This window comes from Elephantulus edwardii, unplaced genomic scaffold, assembly GCF_000299155.1.
Source record: "Elephantulus edwardii isolate Elephantulus edwardi_28Jun2011 unplaced genomic scaffold, EleEdw1.0 scaffold00095, whole genome shotgun sequence".
In the NCBI taxonomy this organism is placed as follows: Eukaryota; Metazoa; Chordata; class Mammalia; order Macroscelidea; family Macroscelididae; genus Elephantulus; species Elephantulus edwardii.
The window spans coordinates 12,300,637-12,318,506 of record NW_006399845.1 but is presented as its reverse complement, the minus strand read 5'-3'; the positions used below and the strand labels follow the sequence as shown (position 1 = coordinate 12,318,506).

The 17,870-nt window shown below is 50.5% G+C and overlaps 3 protein-coding genes across 3 annotated transcripts in view; all 3 read right to left on the bottom strand.

The window, feature by feature from the left end:
* Positions 1 to 445, bottom strand: part of SLC23A1 (solute carrier family 23 (ascorbic acid transporter), member 1) — a 16,494-nt gene extending 16,049 nt beyond the window's left edge. The window contains exon 1 of the mRNA XM_006891178.1: positions 421 to 445. The gene's annotated coding sequence lies outside the window, so the exon portion shown is untranslated. The remainder of the gene's footprint in view (positions 1 to 420) is intronic.
* Positions 446 to 1,359: 914 nt separating this feature from the next.
* On the bottom strand, positions 1,360 to 4,368 carry PROB1 (proline-rich basic protein 1). The gene has a single exon (XM_006891176.1). The coding sequence runs from the start codon at positions 4,366 to 4,368 to the stop codon at positions 1,360 to 1,362; it is 3,009 nt and encodes a 1,002-aa protein (XP_006891238.1).
* Positions 4,369 to 6,744: 2,376 nt separating this feature from the next.
* SPATA24 (spermatogenesis associated 24) lies at positions 6,745 to 12,717 on the bottom strand. The gene is made up of 6 exons (XM_006891175.1): positions 12,580 to 12,717; positions 10,764 to 10,829; positions 10,409 to 10,539; positions 10,248 to 10,318; positions 7,010 to 7,112; positions 6,745 to 6,903 (listed from the first exon to the last, which is right to left on the bottom strand). The coding sequence occupies exons 1-6, from the start codon at positions 12,694 to 12,696 to the stop codon at positions 6,777 to 6,779; spliced, it is 615 nt and encodes a 204-aa protein (XP_006891237.1). The 5' UTR covers positions 12,697 to 12,717; the 3' UTR covers positions 6,745 to 6,776.
* Between the last annotated feature and the right edge of the window lie 5,153 nt (positions 12,718 to 17,870).

Here is a 17,870-nt window from a genome sequence, read left to right as displayed (position 1 = left end):
AGATGGAGAGGGAGGGAGGGAGGGAGGGAGAGAGAGAGAGATCATGTGGAGACTGAAGATGAGGCATTTCACACTAATTCAGTCATCATGGTTTTATGGCTAGTGTTTTATTGCACACACAGAATGAAGTGAAGGGCACAGAGGTGTCACAAGGCCCTCTGTGCCATTAGGATGAGTGTCTCTAGCCAAGGATAGATGTCTAGGTCATTCTTCCAGTTTAGGGAAGGGAGGGTAGGGTCTCTAAGGAACCCAGATTCCCTGAGGCCTGGAGCTCAGAGGTATAATCTCATCTCTGCCCCTCTGAAATGCATCACATCACAAGCCAGTCAGAAAGCCCAGCCCTTTCAGAACTATTCAGTCCCCAAGCAGACCACTTCCTCCTTGCAGCCTCATACTGAGCTCTCCCCATTGCACTCAAACTCTGACCTGTCAGGGTTTCCTGGGACCTCAGTCCACACCAACTCTGAGCTCTGCCTCTGGGAGAGGGTCCAGGTCCCCCTGTCCTGTTCCACACTGGCCATCCCTTCTGCTGTCAGCTCTAATCCACTTTCCACCACACTTAGAGAGATCAACAGTTCCAAATCCTCCCTACTCCAGTTCTTCCTCAAAACTTATTTCTTCTTGACTCAAGTCATTGATGAGACTAGCTGAAGCCCCTACCCCTGCCTTTGAGAGGAGTCAGCTCAACTTAGAGAGCTTGAAGAAGACAAAGATGGTTAGAGTTCAGCCATCTCAACACCCATCATCCCCAGCCTCTCCTCTAAATTCCAGGCTGACCCTCCATTACCCTTCACTGTAGTACTTCCCTGCTCCACCTCTATCTGCTGCTCTCCTGCAGCATCCTTTCTCAGACCCATCCACTAACCTTCTCCCAAAGCTTCCCAGACCAAGGTGCAGAGCCTCTTCCAAAGAGGAGATAGCAGAGTCCTGTCCCTTCATCACACAGTGCCTGTCAGCGCCCACCTCAGCTGGGCCCACTCTCAGGGAGGGATACATCGCTCACTACCTCTGGGGGCAGCCCCCTCCCCTCCTGCTGCCTTCCCTAGCAGCTCCCTGGGAAATTCCAACATCTCCCAGACCTTTTTGCTTTTACTTATTTGCATAGTTTGATTGGTCAAACGCCCCCACCCCCACCCCGGGAATGCTGGGGAAGGGACAGACCAAGTAGGCAGCTATTCCCGAGCCCTGGCTCCATCAGCCCAGGTCTCCAAGTTCTCTGAGAGTAATTTCAGGTCTGGAGACTGGCTTGGATGGGTCAAGGGTAGAGGTGTTAGAAGGAAAGGAGGGCAGGGGGCTGGATTCCATATTCTCCAAGGTCATCAGGGAGCTCCAACACTATGGGGATCAGGCCTGGGGCCCTCACACGGGGAACAGAGAGTCCTTGCCCTGCTGGGCAGTACCAGCGCTGGAGGGTGGGGTGCATAGGAACACAGGAGGTGCAGGGCTGGGGGTCCCACTCACTGGCAGGTAGTACATCCCGTCTAATGGTCCCACCTCTGAGGCCCAGGGTAACTGGGGGCTACTGAGGGCCGCCGGTAGGCCAGGGGACGACGGTAATGAGAGCCCAGAGATGGGCCCGTAGGCAGGTGGGTAGAGGCTAGACCCCAGGGCCAATGGGGTGTAGACACGCCGTGGCGGCCCTTGGGGTGAGGGTGGTAGCAGCACTTCCACGTACTGCCCGCTTTCAGGGTCAAAGAGCAGGCGCAGTCGAGGCTGCCTAGGGGCCTCCACATAATAACAGCGGCCGCTCTCTGGGTCTACCAAGACCTTCCCCTGATGCGCAGCCCCGGGTGGCCTGCGCACCCCCTGGGAGAGGCCTTCGGGGGGCCGGCCCATGGGGGGCGCTGAGGCAGCGCGGGGCTGGGCAGGGGCTGTCCTGCCCACCGAGGGCTGGGTCTCCTGCGGGAGAGATGGCTGGACGGCCTGTTGGTGGCCTGCAGGGAGGGGCTGTAATTTGGGGGATATCCCCGGGCTGGAAGTGGGCTGTGCCTGCGGGGAGCTGGGGCGGGGTGGCCTGACGGAGTGGGTCTCCTCTGGCTCTCCAGGGCACCGCTGGGGTGAGATGCGAGCACCGCCTGGGGGGCTGGTCCGACCCTCGCCATCCGGCACGTAGCTCTGGGCCTCCTCGAGGCGCTGGTTCTCTCCGCCAAAACCGCGCACGTGGACTCTGGGGTCTCCCTGCGTTCGGCGGCCCAAAGCCAGGGCCCAGGGCAGGCGGATCTCGGAGCGTGCGAAGGGCTTCGCCGTGTTGTTCTCGGCTCTCCGCCGCGGGACTCCGTTGGGCTGCGAGGCGTCCTGGGGGACAGTGTCGAGAATAGAGGGTGGCCCTGAGGGCTCATAGGGGTGCGGCACGATTGGCAGAAAGTCCTTGCGAAAGATGGAAGTGTAGTGAGCCTGGGTTGGGGACCCCAACGCCTCCAGCTCTTGCGTCTTGGATGTGCCGTCCTCCTCCTCTACGCAAGGGTGGGCGGGAGACTCTGGCAGCCCGGAGCCTGAGATTCTTGGGGGGAAGCTTGGCGCATAGGTGGTCTTCACCATCTTGCGCACGTCGCGAGGCCGCGGTATGGCCACACGCGGGCGTCCCGAGGTCGCTTCGCCAGCACCCAAGTCTTCATGGTCCTGGTCGCTCATGAGCAGCCTGTGGGGCAGAGTGGATGAAGCCAACTCTGGCGATGGCTGACTGTCTAGAAGGGCGGTATCCAGAATCTCTGGTGTGGACGAACAGCGTGGCTCTGCCCGCTCTGGGGTCCCGGGTGTAGACGGCAAAGACGGGGCCTGCTCTTCCCGAGCTAATCCATTCAGAGTTTCTGGCGTGTCTGCTGGCAGCGGTAGTTGCACCACCGTAGGAGGCCAGGACTCCTGGGGCGACGGGCTCCTCGGCCTCTCCATGGGGCGATCGGGAGCTTCCCACGGAGACAAGGGCTGAGGCGACGCACTCCTCCTCCTCGCTGAAGCAGCCGGATGCGGAGCCTCCCACAGGGACCGAGCTTCGAGGGATGGGCTGCTTGCCCTGGCAACACCCTGATTCCACCGGGAGAGGTTCAGAGGGGAAGAAGGGCTCCTTCTAATACTGACAGTTTCCTCGACGGCCTGATTCTGATTTTCCTGTGAAGAAGCTTGAGGAAGCGATGGGCTCCGGACCCTCCTGACCGCCCGATCCCAGGGGGACAGGGCTTGGGGAGGCGGTGGGCGAGGACCTCTCAGGGCTCCATTGGGGGCATCCCTGGGTGGGGACGGGCTCCTGGGCTTCACACTCCACCGGCTCTTAGTCTGGGAGGGCGGACTCCGCGCCCTATCTGGCGTCTCCTGTGGAATCTGAGTCTTGAACTCCCGGGGGCACGCCTCCTGGATCTTCTCCTCCGACTGCAGGAAGATGCTGGAGCTGACAGGCCCCAGCGGCTCGGTCCCGGGAGGGGGCTTGTCCCGCCGAATCGCGCGCTCGCGGAGGCTGGGCCATGGCCGTGGGGCTCTGGCGGGAGCGGTACAGTCGTGCACACGTGGTGGCCGAGATTTGTCCTCCTCTGCGATGACTCGGGTGCTGCGGGCAATTTCCCGAGTTGCAGGCTGGGGCCGCTCTGCGCGCCCAGAGGTGGCCCTACTTAGGGCCGGCGGCGCCGCGTTCAGTTTTCTAGCCAACGCCGTTTGCACGAGGCCCGCGGCAGCTTGCAGGCGACTCAGCGACTCGTCCAGAGAACCGGTGCGCAGGAGTAGCGGGGGGCGCTGCGCGCTGGGCGCCCGCGGGGGACTCGGGGCCCGAGGTCGCAGCTCAATCTGACGCTTGGGCACTGTCCTGGGTCTGGCCGGCGCCGCACGCTCCTCCAGCGCCACCTCCACACACTCGAACTGCGCGGACGCCGTGGGGCTTGGCCCGCGGGGTCGCAGCTCCAGATAGGTGGCCCAGCGGGCGCCGCCGTCGGGGACCTGGGGCTGCGGCGAATCTGACGGCGACAGGCTTCGGAAAGGAGGCGCTGTAAGCTGTTGCACCTCGCGATCCGCCACATCCGCGGGGCTGAACAGGGACCCGGCGCTGAAGATGACTTCCATCTCCCCCGACGGCAGCGTGCGCAGCTGGGGCTGGGGTGGCCGCGGGCCCGGGCCCCCCGGGAAACCCGAGACCAGCCTGAACTGCTGGCGGCTATTCTGGGCGCTGACGGACAGGCGAGGCTGCGCGCCCGCCCCCGGCGCAGGGGCCACTCTGGGCCAACTCGCTCGGCCCTCCACGTCCGGCGCAATGTCCGGGAGCTCCGGCGAGCCCGGCGCCGTGTGGTAGGAGCCTGACGAACCTGAGGAGTCCTGGCGCCGCGCAGGGGCCGCGGGTAGGGGCGCTGGGAGCGCCCGCAGGGCCGGGGGCGCGAGCGCGGTCAGCATGGTGGCGCGGGACCCGCTGCACTGCCGCCCGCGCGCTCGCCTCCGCCGCCGCCCGCACTATCCTCGCCCCGCCCGCGGATGCCGCGGGGTCACCGCGCCTTAAAGCGGCCGCGTCCGCCCCTAACAGCCGGGATGGGTCTGGAGAGGCCTGTTCTTTCCCCGCCCCAATGAACCAGTTCTTCTCGCAGGCCTTTTGGCTGAGGGGCAGGTATGGGGAAAGCTGACACCTAATTTGGAGCCAGAAGCTAGAGCCCAAGCCCACTCCACAGGTGAGGAAACTGAGGCTGAGGCAGCGACCTGACGCTCTATTGTGTACCTATCAACAATTTCTTGGAGAGGGACATCATCCTTGGAAAAGCGGAGGGATGACGGAAGAGAAGACAGGGTGACTGCAGCAATGGGCTCAAGCGCGTCAGAGATGAGGAGGATGGTAAAGGAGAGCGGTCAGATGTGTTGATCACAGTCACTACGAGTAATACTTGACTTGATGACACCTAACAACAAAAACCACCAAGGACTGTCAGCCACAGGTTTTCACCATCAGCCCTTAAGGAACTTCTCATTACTGCAGGAATGCCCTTCAGGCCCTCTCATTTGCCTAACCCAGCTCAGAAGGGAGCACACACCATCTTCCTTGCACAGACATTCCCCTAACGGATGACTGAAGGAAGTAAGTAGCCGGAGGCTTGTAGGGACTACAGAGTGTGCTGGACACATCAGGAAAATGGACACATTGCCCCCACCTGACCCTCCAAGAGGCTTTCAAAGGCCTCACACAGGAGGAGACTGTTCTTTGTCCTGTAGAGCAGCTGGTGGATTCAAATCATGCACATTTGGGTGGGCAGTGCAGCTCCTTGCCACTAGTACATCAGAGCTTTTTTACAGGGTGCCCAGGCATAAGCTTTCTTGGAGACACCTTGTCCTATTTTGTAAAGCCCTTCTGAGGCAGGACAAGCCCCCATCCTGTCTCCTTCCCCTGCCCGCACATGTCCCTAAACTCCAGCCCCTCAGTGGCAATCACTAGGATTGGTAACACCCATGGTATCATCCTGCTCACCCTCCATGGACCTCCAGACCATATAGAATCCTTAGCAATGCTTATTATAAATTTTAATATGCAATACTTGTGCACTGCTTAAATTTGGAGTGTTAATACTAACAAAATTGCTTTATAAAACCTCTATTGAATCAATTATCAGTGGCCAGAAGCTTTTGTGATTTTTCTTTTATGTACTACTTCATTCTCAAAAATGAATGCAATTTCTGTAGAAACAATGCACAAATTGTATTTTGGCATCACCTTAACAGTGTCACTTGATGCAGCCTGCACCCCAACAGTGGTACCACTAAAGCCCCTAAGACTTCAAAACATTTGGAGGCAAGTGCAGGTAGGGAAGCAGCTACCACCCACTGTTGTCCTATGACAATGGACACCTTTGTCCTTAAATGTCTGGCTTCAAGGTCCTGCTATGACTCAGGCCCCAGCTAGTCGGGAGCCAGCCAGCTCCTCCTGCACACTCACCCTCACAGTGAGCCAGAAGCGCCCGGCCTTGACAAATCTGACTCACTCTCTTGGATGTGGGCCTCTTGCCTGAGTGTGTATCCCCATCATCACCTAGGACACGCTCAGTGATGGCCTCTATGAAGTTTAACCATGTCCATCACATTCAGCCTTGTCTGGGCAACCTGAGCAAGGCACGGTCTTTTCCCAGACTCAGTCTCCCACCTCAGAAATAGTCACAGCATCATCTTTTTCTCTGCTTTCCATCTGTGGAGACCTGTAACCGTCTATTTGAGGAGTTGTCAGAAGGTGCAAATGCAACACAAGAGCAGACATTCTTTCTAAGTGATGCAAACAGATGTCTAATTGTGCTCTTGTGACACACAGCATTTGAAGTCACTGGCCATGATTTTCATCCTCTCCCCCCCACCCCCCACACAAACGCGCACATGCTTGCAGCCCTGCTGCCCTATAGCTAAGTCGGGAGCACTATAAGAGTTATAATTACCATGGAGTAGGGTGGAGTGTAACTAGGGTAACCAGAGCTGTTTAGAGGAGGAGGGATTAAATACAAAGAGCAAGAAGGGACAGTGCCTACTAGGCAAAAGTCAGCTCCTCCCTAGGCTACAACCCCCTAGCTCCATGAGCCTGGGAGTGGTCCAGCAGGCGGTGGGCTAAGGCCTGCCCTTATCCAGTCTTTAGTAACTTGATCCTCACTCAGGCAACCAGGCCCCAGAAGACAGGGAGGAAGAGGTATGCCTGTGGCCTCTTCTCTAGAAACTGGGTCACTGGCCAGGCCTGGGGAAGAGGTACCCACAGGAATGGCAAAGGTAGGTTTCTGGGTCCCAAGAGCAGAGAAGGCAGAGGCCGGGTGCTACAGCCAGAGAACAAGACGACGACGACCATTTTATTTTTCCCTGAGGGGCAAGCTCCGGGCCTGCCTGGTCCCTGAGGACTTCCTATGCTTCTGGTCCAGCACCCGGGCCATGTAGTTCTCCTGCTGCTTCTGGATCCGGAAGTCAGACATTTGATTCCTGCAATGGAGTTGGCTGGAGGTGGACTGGGGGTGGCTCAGAGTAGGGCCCAAAAAGGTCTGGCTCCTCTCTTCCAACACAACCCCAGCTTGGCCCAACCCCTCACCTGAGGATCTGTTTCTGTTGGCTGATAACTTGCTGCAACTCCTTAATCTCATTCTCTTTGCCATTAAGAATATCTTCTTGCTTTATAATATGAGACTCAATTTCTGTGGGGGAAAGAGGAAGGGAAGAGAGCCCATCCCACAGGCTCTATTCTGAGACATTGCCTCCGGGTCTTTTTGGCTCCTTCCAGTGGGGGAACTTTGTCCACAAGCAGTTGCTAACACCTTGTTGTATACCATCTATTTGGAACTGACCCATAGCTGACCCTTTAGTGGGTTTTCAGGGGCAGTTAATCACATGGGAGGACACTGCACATCCTTCTCTCACACAGCAGCAGGCGGATTCGAACTGCATGCATTTGGGACTGCAGCGCAGGCTCTTACTCCTAGGCCTCCAGAGCTGTGAATCAGTTTATTAGAGTCTCAAGGGTGAAGAATAATGTCTGAATAGAGTTGACTCCACAACTCTAATGTGGATCAAGTGAACATCAGGAGGGCTGGTTTTAGAATGAGGTGGGCAGCGTGCCCAAAAGGCAGAAAGAAATGGTTCCTGCCCTCAACTCTGCCAGTTTTTGATGACCCCACTTCTTTGGTGAGAGCTTCCTAGTCTAAAATGAAAATCCCCTTATGATCTTTTTTCCCAGCTTAATTTTTCTCCTGAAGAATTAAATATCTGTGTATTTTACTCATTTTCTTTCCTATTAGGAGGTAAGTTCCTATAACAACTCAAATCATTGCTACCAAGCTGGAACCCACTCAGAGCTGACCCTCCAGTGGGTTTTAAGGGGCTGTAAATTACTGGGGAGGAGAATGCCCATCTTTCTCCCACGGGGGTGCTGGTAGATTCGAACCACCAAAGGCATGGCCTTTGGGTTTATTCGCAGCACAACTCCCTGTGGACTATGCCGTCAGAATGCCCTAAGCTCGTAAGACTTCTGTTTTACTCACTGAAGACCCTAAGGCTGAAAACAGTGTCTGGCACATCACAAGAGCAGAATAAATGTATTTGTCGAATAGGTGGATTTTCCCCTGGTGACTTAAAGCATAAAACATCACTTGGTTTAGTATTTTAGTTCAACCAGACCTGGGCTAGGACTCTGGAGGTGGTGGGAAAAGAGGGGTATCTGCCCTCAAGAAAGCAGCTCCTGAAATGACTAATGAGCTAAAATGCAGAAACTGGCCAGAGAGCAGGACAAGCTCGTTTTCACTAAAGTTAATATTGATGAGTCAATATTGCCACGTTGGGCACGCTGCCTTTTTCACTTTTAAGATGGGGAAGGAGGACCCAGTGAGATAGTGTTGGCAGGGCCTGCTCCCAACGTAAAACTTTGTTTGATGCACAGATGCTTTCTGTGTCCTGGGCCAAAATCCATGGAACTTTAAGGATATGGAGGTATTTTATTTATATAACCTGACCTCATAGAACCCTGGACATACCCTGCTTCTCACAGGAAGAAAATCCCACTATCTTTGAAAAGCTGGACAAGGATAACTAACTAGGCCACAAACTCTAAAAATGCAGAAATACTGGTAAACTGTGACATTATGGCACAGAATCAAGATGGCAGGGTGAACGGGCAGGAGGAGGGCATGAGCTCACTGGGTCATGGGCCTAAGGTTAGAGATCAATCTAGATTAAATGTTGTGGGAGTCTTCTGGGGAAAAACAATCAGACGTTTGTATGAGTCTTTTAAAATAAAAACCTGCAGCACGCAGATGAAAGAATGGTTAGAAAAATCCCTTTCAGAAGGAAAAAGGACTAGGAAAAGTAATAATCAAGTCTAAACTACACAAAAAGAGGAGACAGGCCAGATGAGGCTCCGGGTGCCATACTGTGCAGGGGAGCACTGGCCTCATCAGTGTGGTGGTCCGGACACTGTGGGAGGGGCTGCCAGACCAGAGTCAGGAGCCACACACACTCCTTCCACAGACTTGGGGCGATCTTGCAGGAAGATAATGCCTGAGAGGGAAGATGTTTCTGGCTCCCCCAAGAAAAACTTTTAAGTTCCTCTTAGGGAAGTGCTGCATACCCAGGAAAAAGGGAAAGAATAAATGAAGGGACAAGCAGACTCCGCTTGTTGGGCTCAAGGGAGACCCTGGTGGGAACGCTTGGTATGGCACTCTAAGCCCTGGCAGCCTGGCTGGCTGGGTGACACTATTGGCTGGCATCTTCCCCGTGAGAGAGCAGACTGGGCTGCTTGGTGGTGGTCCTCCCACCCCTTTTGAGCCTGAGCTCTGGTCTCTGGCCTCCTTGAGATCTATTGCAGCTAAAGAGGTGGTTGTTTTAGATGGAATCAATCTATCGTTCTTACACTAGATAATAGGGGTTTATCACTTTGGGAAAATGAAAAGTGCTTGAGATCCAGAGATGCTATGTGGCTGATTCCTCTGAAAGTGCCTGAGGATTCTTGAAACCAGCTCAGTCCACAGCGGCCACAGGCATCAGTGTAAAGCTAGGTGGAAACTCTTGGCCCACCAGTAACCAGCAGTGGTAGATCGACTGCAAGTCACAGAGACCCCATGAGTTTCAGGGTGGAACGTGTCCTTTGAGGTACGATCACCAGGCCTTTCTTTCCTTCCTGGCAGGATCTGAACCATATCCATTCAGTCAGTAGTTGGGCAAGTAACCATCTGTGTCACCCTGAGATATACTGTTTGGCCCGCAGGATTCTTTAAATTTTAAATCAGCTGCCTGCACTAAAAAAATCATTATAATGGGTTCATTAAAACTTGGTTTCCAGTTTCTTTATAAAGAGCTGGCCAAACTAGGCCGCTTGCCCCTCTTGAGAGGCAGCATGGAACTGCATGTCACTACAGTTCCCATGCCTCCCTTTTGGGTCCTCAACCTTGAGGCCAAGGACCAACTCCCATGCAGAACTATGCCTGCCCTGTTATTTCTCTTGTAATGTTACGAGTCATGAGCAAATTACACTATACCTAATACCCATCAAAAGTGGGAAAACAAAAGGTGGACTAAGAAGGTTGTAGGTTTCAAGAAAAATGGGAGCAAGCCCATTCCTTTATGGCCATGATGAATACTGTACGCTGACTGCTCCCCTCATTTCCGTGGCCTGCCTGGTCCCTGAAGGCTTTTTCGAAGGTGTGGCCCGCTTGGACTCGCCTGAATTCTCATTCGGCTACAGAAGTTGGGGTGAAACCCTACCCTGCACCAGGGCACTTGGTTGTTAGGGAAGAACCCATGTATGTGTGCGTGAGGGGGAGCTCGGGCCTCCCGCCTACCATTGCATTTCGTGATGAGCTGGTCCTTCTTGCTGGATTCTTGCAGGACTTTGCTCTTGACATTGGAGAGCCTGGGTGGGAAAAGACAGATGGGAAGGTAGACAGGCTGCTAAGGAAATGGGATCCTCCGTTCTACACCCTTTTGACCAAAGCCCACTCACGCTTTTTCAAAGGCCAGCTTCTCTTTCTCCAGCTGTTTGGACAGCACCTCTATTTCTCCAAGGGCAAACTGCAACTTTTCCTCTTCCTTGGCCAGGAGAACTTTGGTTTTGGCATGAGCAGCTTTTTCTTCCTACAGGGGCAGTAACAGTGACTTTATTATCCCAAGTCACCTTGGGTCTCAGGCTTTCCTACCAGCCACGCTTCTTAGAAAGGCACACAGAAGCCAGGGCCAGTGAGGAAGATTCTGGCCTCACTACCATAGCTGGATGCTCTCCAAGGCCCAAACTCAATGACTCTCCCCAACTATAGGGCACCCGGCAAATGAGGAGAGTTGGAGAAGAGACTCTTACTTACCACCAGCTGCTCCTCTACTGCCTGGAACTCTTCTTTACTGACAAAATTTTCATCCTGGAGAACCATCTGTAACAGAGCCTGGCTCAGAGAGGGCCTGGGGCTGAGCTGGGAAGGCTGGGGGTTGGGCTAAGAAGGTGTGAGGGGTAGAATGAGGGGTTCAGGTCCGTTAGGGATCATGACCAAGGATGGATAATGGTAAGATACCCAGGGCACCAGGCATAAAACTGAGGTTCTGGAAAGGGATAATTCAGTTCCACCAGATTCACGGCACCTCAGTTCTGGATTCTACATCAAGGAGGAGAACACCTGTAACTAGGCACTGCTAGGATAATTTGTGTTGTGATGAGGAAGCATAAGGGGCTGTGGCACCCAGAGAAGAATGCTGACTCAGCCCGAGGAAGGTTAGAAATGCTGCCAGAGTAGGTGGTATCAGAGCTGAAACATGACTGATCAGGAAATGTACACCAGAAGAAAAGAGGTGGAGAAGGGTCAGAACCCCTGGAAATACAAGCACTAATGCCAGTCAGCCAGAGAAAAGAGTGGGGAAACAAAGTAATTCAATACTTAGAGATGCAAACATTTTGCTGAATCGAGACATTAGGGTAGCAGAGCATGTCTCTTCTCCCTCACTCCCATATTCACTTTCTTAGAAGGAATTCCTTCCCCCTGCCCCCAATTTACAACCATTAGACTGAGAAATGTATGGGACAAAAGTCTTATTTCTGAGATGAAGCTACATCCCAACTTTCTCACCAGATAAACCATGAATTCCAACTAGCCATGATTTCACCAAGCCTGCCCAAATAATCTGTGGCTCCAATGTTTGCATACATGAAAGGAGATCGACTGAGAAGTCAAAAGCCAAGGGCATGTTAGGAATTGAATTGTGTGTCCCCGCAAAATCCATGCTGTAACACGTGGATACATCAAAGGACAGCAGGACTGATGGGAACAAGGGCTTCCTTCCAAAATTGGCAGCAAAGCGGCCTTGCTCTAGAGCTAGTACCCTTAATTTGTACTTTTCGCCTTTTAAACTGTAAGAGAATAAATTTCTTTTAAAGACATCCACTTACGGTATCTATTATAAAACCATGTGGTAACTAAACCAGGGGCTTAAAGAAATTCAACAACTCTCAATGTCACCAAATCTGAATCAACTCATAGTTGAGCCTCTGGTGGGTTTTCAGAAGCTGTAAATCGCAGGGGAAGAGACCGTCATACTCTCACAGAGCAGCTGGTGGATTTGCACACCTACTTTTGGGCTGGCAGTACAAATTAGGGTTTAAAAGCCCATTGCTGTGAAATTCAGTCTTTTAAGCGGGGAGAAGTCCTCTTTTATCTCTGATAGCAGCTTGTGGATTTGAACTGTTGACCTTTCTGTAAGCAGTCCAACAACACATAACGCACCACGCCACCAATGATCCTACAACTTAAAAGCTCTTGTTTTGTGCTTACTGAGCTTAGCATGGCACTTCTAAAGACACCGGGTCCATAGCAGAAGGAACCTAATTTTCTGTCTGTACACAAATATATTGAAAAATGAGTGGAAATCCTCATATAAAACTGGGGTTCAGTGGACAAGGGACAGGATCCGGAACAACCAGAGGCTACGAGAGTAGAGATGCTAGGTTTCGGTCAAAACTCCCTGGGAAAAGAGTGAAGACGACCACCCCTTATGACCCTACCCCCCAAAAATGCCTGGCTTCCTCTGGCCCCGCCTCCCCTGATGACGACAGTAGAAATCCGGGCTCGCCACGCCCCTTGGTGTGGCTAATCGGGCCCTGCCCCGCCATGAGGCGACCAACGGGCGGCGTACCACGTTCCGCAGCTGGTGGATCAGTTCCTCCTGAGATTCAATCACGTCTCGCAGTTGATCAAAGGCGAGACACACGGACCCTGTCCCCCCCTGCGACCACCCGTCGGGCGTCGCCATATTTTGCCCCCGCCAGCCCGTTGGAAATGGCTGCTTCTGGGGGGCCTCGCTGCTGTGTCCTACCAATCAGAATGAGACGCAACAGAGCACCCTGGCAACCGGGGCGGGCACTTCGTTTGTTAGCTAGGCTGGGGCCCACCTCTTAAAGGAGCCGCCTGGGCGCGGTGGTGTGAGGTGGGGGAACCCTCAACCTTAGAAATGTCTGGTTAAATGGAGTCTGCACGTCCACTGTAACTTGTGTTTCGTACGCTGCTGAGGAGCAAGCAAAACCTGGTAATACTGACATTGGCCCTCAGCTTTCTCTTAGGGCTTATAAAACTGCAAGTCCCTGAAGCACCCAGCCTCCTGCCTCCTTCTACACGTAATTCGAAATTTCCTCACAGTATGAAATTCTAGCTTCAGGTAATCTGTCTTCCTCAACATAATTGGTTCTGAGGAGCCCTAAGCAATGAGAGGAAACTCAAAAGATAGAAAAAGATAATAACTTGATACCAGACTCTGCGCAGTCACACTAGAGCCATATTGGATAATGTCAGGGCTCTGAGGAGGCTCTAAAAAACCTAAAGGGATTGTTGTTAGTTGCCAATGAGTTGATTCCGACTCACTGTTGTTGTTAAGTGCTATTGAGTGCAGTATGACTCACAGCGACCCTCTATGAACAAAAGGTCTGAACCCTGTTCTATCTTGCGCCATCCTCACACTTTCTGCCCATTGTACCAGTCACTGTGTCAATCCACCTGGTTGAGAGTCTTCCTCTCACGACCCTCCACCCTTCCCAGCATCATGTCCTTCAAGGAATAGCTCCTCTTAGCAACATGCGCAAAGTATGTGAGGCATCTTTGCCTCCAAAGAGCACTCGGGCTACACCCCCTCTAAGACACATCTATTTGTTCTCTTGGCCACACATGGGATGTTCAGTGCTCTTCTCCAGTACCACAGCTGAAAGGCATCAATTCTTCCAAGGCATCAGTTCTTCTTCTGCCATCCTTATTCATTTATTGTCCAGCTTGGGTTGTAAAATGGTACAACCATTCCGGAAGGCAGTCTGGCGCTTCCTCAAAAAGCTGAACATAGAAATTTCATATGACCCAGCTATTCTAGTACTTGGAATATAACCTGGGAATATGAGAACTGAGGCACAAACTGAGATTTGTACACTAGTGTTCATAGCAGCATTATTCACCATCGCAAGAACATGGAAACAGCCTAAATGTTAAAAAACAAATGGATTGAGAAATTATGGTACATTCACACAAATGGAATACTATGCAGCACGCAGGATCAATAGCTTTGTAAATTATTATCTAACTTGGGAGGGACTGGAGAGCATTATGCTGATGAAACTAACTCAGTCCCACTAGGATAAATATTGTATAAGACTGTTACTGTAGAATAAAGATCCAGGAGGGGTGGGAGAGGCTGAAAGCAGAGGGATGAGGATGTGCAGGGGGAGGGGTAATGAATCATTAGGTTGTACAATTTAATGGGGGGGGGTGAGGGAAATTGAAAGAATTTGTAATCGAGTTTTGTAAATAAACTACTAGAATTTTTTTTAAAGATTCCAATTTATAGCAATCAGATATACAACAGAGCAAAATGGTCCAGTGCCTTCCTCCCAACCTCATTGTTGCAACCTATGTCAATTCATTCCTTCGACAATTTCCAGATTTTTCGCTCTCTACCAAGCATGATGTTCTTCTCCAGGGACTGGTCTTTCTTGACAACATGTCCAAAGTATGTGAGACAAGCTTCAATAACCTTTTTTTAAAAAAATTTTTAAAAAACATTCTAGCTGTACTTCTTCCAAGACAGAATTGCTTGTTCTTCTGGTAGTTAATGGTAGATTTAATATTCTTCACCAAAACCATACTCCCAAACATCAATAATTCTTTGGTCTTCCTTACTCATTGTCTAGATTTTGCAAAGCTATATTGCTATTAGTGCCATCAAGTTAGTTCTGACTTACAGTGGCCGCAGGTATAACAGGCTCTATCTTGCCTGATTCGGTACCATCCACACAATCTGTTATGTTTAAGCCCACTGTGTCAATCCAGCTCATCGAGAGTCTTCTCTTTTTTCATGATCCTCTACTTTATTAAACCTGACATCTTCCTCAAGGGACTGGGTTCTCCCGGGAACATGCCCAAAGTATGTGAGATGCAGTCTCTCCATCCTGGCTTCAAAGGAGCATTCCGGGTCCACATCTTCCAAGAACAACTTGGTTTTGTTCTTTTGGAAGTCCATGGTATATTCAATTTTCTTTACCAACACTACAATCCCAATGTTGCAAATTTCCTCTGGTCTTCCTTGTTCATTGTCCAACGTTCACCTGCATATGAAGCTGTTGAAAATACCACGGCTTGCTTCTCTGCTGGCAGAGTGTGGAGGTCACACAAAGACGCGGCACCTCCCAAGGTGAAGGAGAGTAGGTTGTTAGCCTTGGGTCTTGGATGACTGATGGAGAAAATGTCTTTGGATCTGCCAAAATTTTGCATCTTTCAATGACACTTTTGTCCCCGTCGCTAATCTCATCTGCCATGTAGCTACAAAGGTGAAGGCTGATTAAAATGAATCCTCACCCTATGCTTTCATGTTGGATGTCCAGGATGTGGTCCTGAGATGTAAGGAACTGACCATCACTGTCACCACACACATCAAACTCTGTGCTACAGAAAGAAATGAGGCCACCATCACAGGACTGGGAGCTCAGTTAGCCCTTGGAGCCCTTAGCTGTGCAGGGAAGATTGGAAGAGTCAGGATGTTACCTCAATCCCCTCTGACAGCACCCACTGGAAGGGGGTCACTGTGGTTACCATCTGTGAACAAGACTCCTCTAATTATAGTTTTCTGTTAATAGATTGTCTTTGTGGATACTTACACACACACACACACACACACACACACACACACACACACACACACGGCTTGAGTCAGTTGTACTTTCATACACTTTAACGAGGTCTTTAGCAGCCAAACATTTGTCCATTGCAATATATTGTTTCATTTCTTGCATCTATGGGCATTGATTCTGGACCATGTAAAATTAAATCACTGAGAACATAATCTTTTATCCACTTATCATGATGTTTGTTATTAATCCAGTTGTGAGGATTTTTGTTTTCTTTGAGGTGCAATCCATACTGGAGGATATAGGTTTGAAATGTCATTAGTAAATGACGTTTTATTTGTTTGCTGCTAGCAAGTTTTTGTCGCTTGCATATTAAACATTGGAAATGAGTCTCTCTAATTCTAAAGGTGCATTTTCCCTCATATGCACATGTTCAGTTAGTTTCTCAGATTGGCTGCTCAGTACATAAGTTGAATAGGTATGGTGCAGGACAGACCCTGATGCACAACTTCTGACACGGGTAGGTGTTCTGCCCTCCGTTGTGATTTGAGTGAAAATTTGCTGAGCAAATTGGTTTCCCATTCAATGATTTATATACATTTTATGAGATTAATTACCATTTCCACATTCTAATTACACTCTCCATACTTCTCTGTGATCTTCATTTCCATTATTCTTCCTATTCCACCCCTTCTTGCCTTTTGAGCTTTAGCCCCATAAATGCTGCCCTTTGATCTTCTATGGTTAATTAGCTATAGTTTGATTCTAGACTCTTTGTTTTTAATCCTGATGCTATGCTTTATTTTTGTTAAATATAATGGAATACAGTTTTGGAACTTGATACTTGTAACCCTGAGATGACTTTATTAAGTAAGGGGCTGGGGGAATGACTGGGAAGGGAAACTAAAAGTTCACTAAGCTACTTAAACTGCTCTCCAGAATTCGCTAACACAAACACAAGCACCAAACCTACTGCCTTTAAGCCACAATCTGACAATACTGGCCACTCCTATGGATCTTGCTTTGTCTTTGTTTCTGTGTCTGCTTTCCTGTTCTTCTATTGCTCTGCTGTTTTTGTTGTTATGTGTCATCAAATTTACTGTAACCCTTAGTGACCCTGTGAACTGTAGATCGGAACCTCACTCTTTCCTGTGCCATCCTCACCATCTCAGACACAATCAAGTCCATTGCTATAGTTGGTGTCAATTTACCTTGTTGAGGGACTCCTCTCTTAGGCTGACCCCCCACCTTTCCAAACCTAATGTTCTCCAAGGACTGGAACCGCCTAACAGCATGGCCAAAGTGTGTGAAATGAAGTGTCACCATGCTGGTCTCCAGCAAGCACCCTGGTTTCACTTTCTCCGAGACAGACTTGTTTGTTCTGTTGGCAGTCAGTCCAATTCCATACTCTTCTCCAATACCACAACTCAAAGAGACATCAATTGTTCTTCTGTCATCTTTAGTCATTGTCCAGCTTTTCAAATGCATAGCAAGTGAGAAGCCCATGTCGATCAGGCAGACCTTAGTCTTCAAACTGACATCACTACTCTTCAGTACTTTGGAGCGGTCCCTGATAGCAGATTTTACCAATGCAAATCATGTTTTGATATCTTGACAGCTAGTACCAAGGGTGTTGACTGTGGTTCTAAGTATGATTTCTAGGGACCCTATGAACAACAGGTTAGAATCTTGTCCTATTCTGCATCATCCTCACAAATCTCCATGCCAAGGCCATTATTGCAGCCCCTGTGCCAGTCCATCTCATTAAGGGTCTTCCTCTCTTTTCATCGACTCTCACAGGATGATTGGTCCCTCTCAACAACATGCCCAAAGCATGTGAGACAGTTTCACCATCCTCATCACTAAATAGCACCCTTGTTGCGCTTCCTCTAAGACAGATTCATTTGTTCTTTTCGCAGTCTGTGGTATATTCAGCACCCTTCTCTAACACCACAATTCAAAGGCATCAATTCTTCTTTGGGCTTCTTTATTCATTGCCCAATTTTCACATGCATATGAAGCAATGGAAAATACGTAAGGGTCAGGCACATCTTAGTCTTTAAACTAACATCCTTGTTCTTCAACACTTTGAAGATGTCCTTGACTACAGATTTTCCTTGGAAAATGTGTATTTTTTTTTACTATGTATCTCTTGCACTCAGTTGACCAGTTTTTCATATTTCTTGGCATAGACTAGTGAACACACCCAGGACTTTATTTGCTGAAACATGTTAAATGACCCTATGCAGCATCCAGTAGAAATTCCTGTATTAGAAACATGCTTTTATCAGTATTGTCCAATATGCAATATCAGGATATCAGAAGA

Bases quoted from the DNA above. Each gene is read 5' to 3' on its own strand.
- PROB1 (XM_006891176.1), bottom strand. From the start codon at position 4,368: ATGCTGACCGCGCTCGCGCCCCCGGCCCTGCGGGCGCTCCCAGCGCCC.
- SPATA24 (XM_006891175.1), bottom strand. From the start codon at position 12,696: ATGGCGACGCCCGACGGGTGGTCGCAGGGGGGGACAGGGTCCGTGTGT. The intron at 10,319-10,408 runs GTGAGTGGGCTT...TTTCCCACCCAG, and splicing joins AAGCTGGCCTTTGAAAAAGC to GCTCTCCAATGTCAAGAGCA. The intron at 7,113-10,247 runs GTAGGCGGGAGG...TTTCCCCCACAG, and splicing joins GCTCATCACGAAATGCAATG to AAATTGAGTCTCATATTATA.